The sequence below is a fragment of the Malus domestica genome, chromosome 13 (genome assembly GCF_042453785.1).
Source record: "Malus domestica chromosome 13, GDT2T_hap1".
NCBI classification, from domain to species: Eukaryota; Viridiplantae; Streptophyta; class Magnoliopsida; order Rosales; family Rosaceae; genus Malus; species Malus domestica.
In genome coordinates this window covers 18,034,582-18,038,195 of record NC_091673.1, presented here as the reverse complement: position 1 = coordinate 18,038,195, position 3,614 = coordinate 18,034,582, and the positions used below count along the sequence as shown (strand labels likewise).

Sequence of the window (3,614 nt, the reverse complement as noted above, 5' to 3'; positions counted from 1 at the left end):
TTGTGGTTATTCAAACTGTTCTTTTTTAGCTTGTTGCTTTTGCATCTTTGTTATCCTATATGTTAAGGAAGAGAGAGATCCATTGAAGATAGAGGTTGCAGAAAGAGAGAGTATCGAAGAGAGACGAAGGGAAAACAGAAGATTCAATATTATTTCTTAATGAATAACTCATTACAAAGAAGACTACTTGTGCTAGTACAACACTAGCTTAATTACTGCCTTAACAAACTTCTTATTCTAGTTGCAGGTGTCATAATTTCTTAGCAGATTGAAATGTGTGGTGGCTTGTGATAAAAATATGATCAATAGATAGGATAAGATAAGATGCATCAATGCGGCACCCTATCCTGAACATCCAAATCTGTTACACGTAAGGTGAAATGTTTGTACGCAGTTGTCAATTTGATCATGTTTAAGGACAGGAATGAAATTATGAAATCGAACAGAAAAAAATATTGAACATCGAATTAAATCTCTCTCAACTTGTATTACAACAGAAAGGGGTACAAAATCTGCGTGCAGTCTGAAATTTCTACACACATATATACTCAAAATACATGAGCTTTATACTACATATATATTGATCCATATCAAATATCAATAGTACAAACTCATAGCCAAAACATGAAACATGCCTCTTCCTTTCTATACGATCTCTTTAGAACCAAAATCTCTTTATGCAGTTTTGGTCTGACTGAATCATAAGAAACAATACGATACAGCATCAATCACGGATGCGCAAACCGCAAACAAATCTAGGTGCCAAACTTAAGGAATGAATCTGTAATTACTTCACCAGCTAGATTATCTTCTGCTTCTGTCTACAATCCCAATCAACTCCAGAGAAGATATGTCAGTCATTAAGGAGACTAAAATCTGAATATCTTCGTCGATTACCCAAGCTGTGAGGTAAATTTTTCTCTCCATGCATATCATGAGATCGAGAGAGAGAGAGAGAGAGAGAGAGAGAGAGAGAGAGATGATATATCTTTCCTTCTCCCCTTGATCTTTTGGGTTGACATGTCTTTTTCATACGCCACACCCCAAACCTCTGGCCTCTGATCCTTTCATGATTCTCAACTTCTTGCAGGATGACATGAACATACTGTAATAACAACAGAAGACTTATGAGTAGAGAGAGAGAGAGAGAGACAGAGAGAGAGAGACAGAGAGAGAGACAGAGACAGAGACAGAGACAGAGAGAGAGACAGAGAACTTACTCCCATGGAACATCTCCAACCAGCATCCAATCACCATCTTTGTCCTTATAAGTAGGTGCATATTCTGATCCTTTGTAGCCCTCCCTCTCTGAGTATTGACCTATAGTAAACTTAAACATGACTTCCAAGGCCTTGAGGAGTTCTGGGTAGCATTTGTAAACCTTAAGATCAATCTTTCTGAGGTAAGGTGCTCCATCCATGCTCACTTTCACATAAATCCCAGTAGCAGTCTCACCCTCTGCATTTTTATTTGCTTGGAGGCTGTTCTTCCTATAAGATCTGATTGGTGGCCACCCCACTATTTGTGCCCTGTCATACCAACACATCAAAACTTTTTGAGTACAACAAACAACTCAAATCTATAGGTCATTCTACATATTTCTTACGAGATAAATTCAGTTAAACATGATTAATTAAAAAAATGACTTACTTTGCAGGAGGGGTTTCCTTTTGAGCGTTTTTAGCATCAGTGCTTCCTTCTTCATTTTTTGAGTCAGCTGGCAGTCCTCTCTTCTTGTTTTGATTAGGAAGCTCAATAATTTCATCTCTCCCTGGCAACCGTAGTGTCAGCTCTGTTGCCTTGAGGTTGAGATCTTTCTCATGTGCCTTGCTTTCCATTTTTTAACGAAGAATCTTCGACACGAATACTATACCGAATTATTGAACCTCAAGAAACAACACCCAACAATCTGCTCTAGCAAAAACCCAAAAGAACCAAGTTCTTCTTTCTCTTTCTTTTTTTCTTCCCTTTTTTGTTGTGGAGAAGTTAGAAATGTGTTTGCTTTGTGGAGAGGTGGGAATGCAGGGTGTGTTGTATTGTATAGATATGATTAAAGGAAGGACTGGGAGTTGTGGTAATGCCTTAAATTTATTTAATTTTTTATATATTCTCTCTTTAATTTACATGAGTTATGGACAAAGGAAAGCTAGGCTGTCGGTAGCGATAGCAGCACCGTTGAGGCATTTTGCCTCTGCGTTTGGGGGACAAGAGTTGGACAAGCTCAGCCAACCCCTATGCAAAACTGTGGACTCACAAGGACGGTCAAGATGCGTTTTGGGGGACTGTGGAAATGTAATCTACACCTTTAATTGTAAGGGGAGAGTTGAGGAGCATTCCCATGTGAAATGGGATCACTTGGATGTTTGGTATGAGCATTTGCATCACCATGTGAGATTAAACTTTGGCGCTTTTATTTTTCTAATAAAATTTAAGCTTATGTATTTATATACAAACGATACTCTCCATTTAACTGATATAATTTATGGCGAAGAATTCAAACTATAATGCAGAGAGAAAACACACCCTTCTAATAAATTCGTCTAAATGCGAATTTATTCTAATACAACCTCACCTTGTGTGTGTGTGTGTGTTTTTTTTTTTTTATACCAAATAGCCACCGTTTTCGCTACCTAGGATCTATCTTACAAAAGAACGGAGAATTAGATGGAGATCTCAACCATAGAATACAAGCTGGATGGATGAAGTGGAAGAGTGCATTCGGCGTGTTGTGTGATCGTCGGATGTCACTGAAGCTCAAGGGAAAATTTTATAGGACGGCAATGTTGTATGGCACAGAATGTTGGGCGGTGAAGCATCAACACGTACACAAAATGGGTGTAGCGGAGATGAGGATGCTTCGTTGGATGTGTGGGCACACGAGAAAGGATAAGATTAGGAATGAGGATATCCGAGGTAAAGTAGGAGTAGCTGAAATTGTAGGAAAGCTGAGAGAAAATCGGTTACGGTGGTTTGGAAATGTGCAAAGAAAGCCTACTGACGCTCCGGTTAGAAGATGCGACTACAAGACAGAGGTTCAGGGCTGAAGGGGTAGAGGAAGACCTAGGAAAACTTTGGAAGAGACTCTAAGAAAAGACTTAGAGTACTTGGATCTAACGAAGGACATGACACAGGACCGATCACAATGGCGTTCTAAGATTCATATAGCCGACCCCACTCAGTGATTTGGATTTTTCAAGTCTCCAACCGAGAAGTTTTCCTCACTCGGGAAATTAAGGGAACACTACCTCAACCTACATGCTCCACTCACAAAGCTTCAACATACAAGCTTCAACAAAAGAAAAATTCAAAGAACTTAGTGAAGAAGGCTTTGGTGTATTTAACACAATACGTTGAAATGAAACAAAGCTTATTTATTGATATCTCCGATAAGTTGCAAATATGTACATATACATGAGTCAAAATGAACAAACAAGAGGGAGCCTTCACAAAGGTTGCTTAGGAGAAGTCTCAGCAGTCGGTAGAGCCCCATAAAGAGAAGGCACCGGAGGGGGATCATTCGGAGCCTCAGTACTGGACAGAACCCTAGAAGGAGGAGGCATCAGAGGTTGATCATTTGGAGCTTCATTATGCGGTACAGCCCCAGAAGACGAATG

The 3,614-nt window shown here is 39.5% G+C and overlaps 1 protein-coding gene across 1 annotated transcript; it reads right to left on the bottom strand.

Moving 5' to 3' along the window:
• Positions 1–445: 445 nt before the first annotated feature.
• On the bottom strand, positions 446–2,174 carry LOC103453284 (auxin-induced protein 22D). Its single transcript, XM_008392826.4, has 3 exons — positions 1,651–2,174; positions 1,221–1,529; positions 446–1,105 (listed from the first exon to the last, which is right to left on the bottom strand). The coding sequence occupies exons 1-3, from the start codon at positions 1,836–1,838 to the stop codon at positions 1,030–1,032; spliced, it is 573 nt and encodes a 190-aa protein (XP_008391048.1). The 5' UTR covers positions 1,839–2,174; the 3' UTR covers positions 446–1,029.
• Between the last annotated feature and the right edge of the window lie 1,440 nt (positions 2,175–3,614).

Excerpts from the sequence above, each read along its gene's own strand:
- LOC103453284 (XM_008392826.4), bottom strand. The coding sequence starts at position 1,838 with ATGGAAAGCAAGGCACATGAGAAAGATCTCAACCTCAAGGCAACAGAG. Across the intron at positions 1,530-1,650 it reads AAGGAAACCCCTCCTGCAAA|GGCACAAATAGTGGGGTGGC; the intron begins GTAAGTCATTTT and ends TTGGTATGACAG. Across the intron at positions 1,106-1,220 it reads GTTGGAGATGTTCCATGGGA|TATGTTCATGTCATCCTGCA; the intron begins GTAAGTTCTCTG and ends TTGTTATTACAG.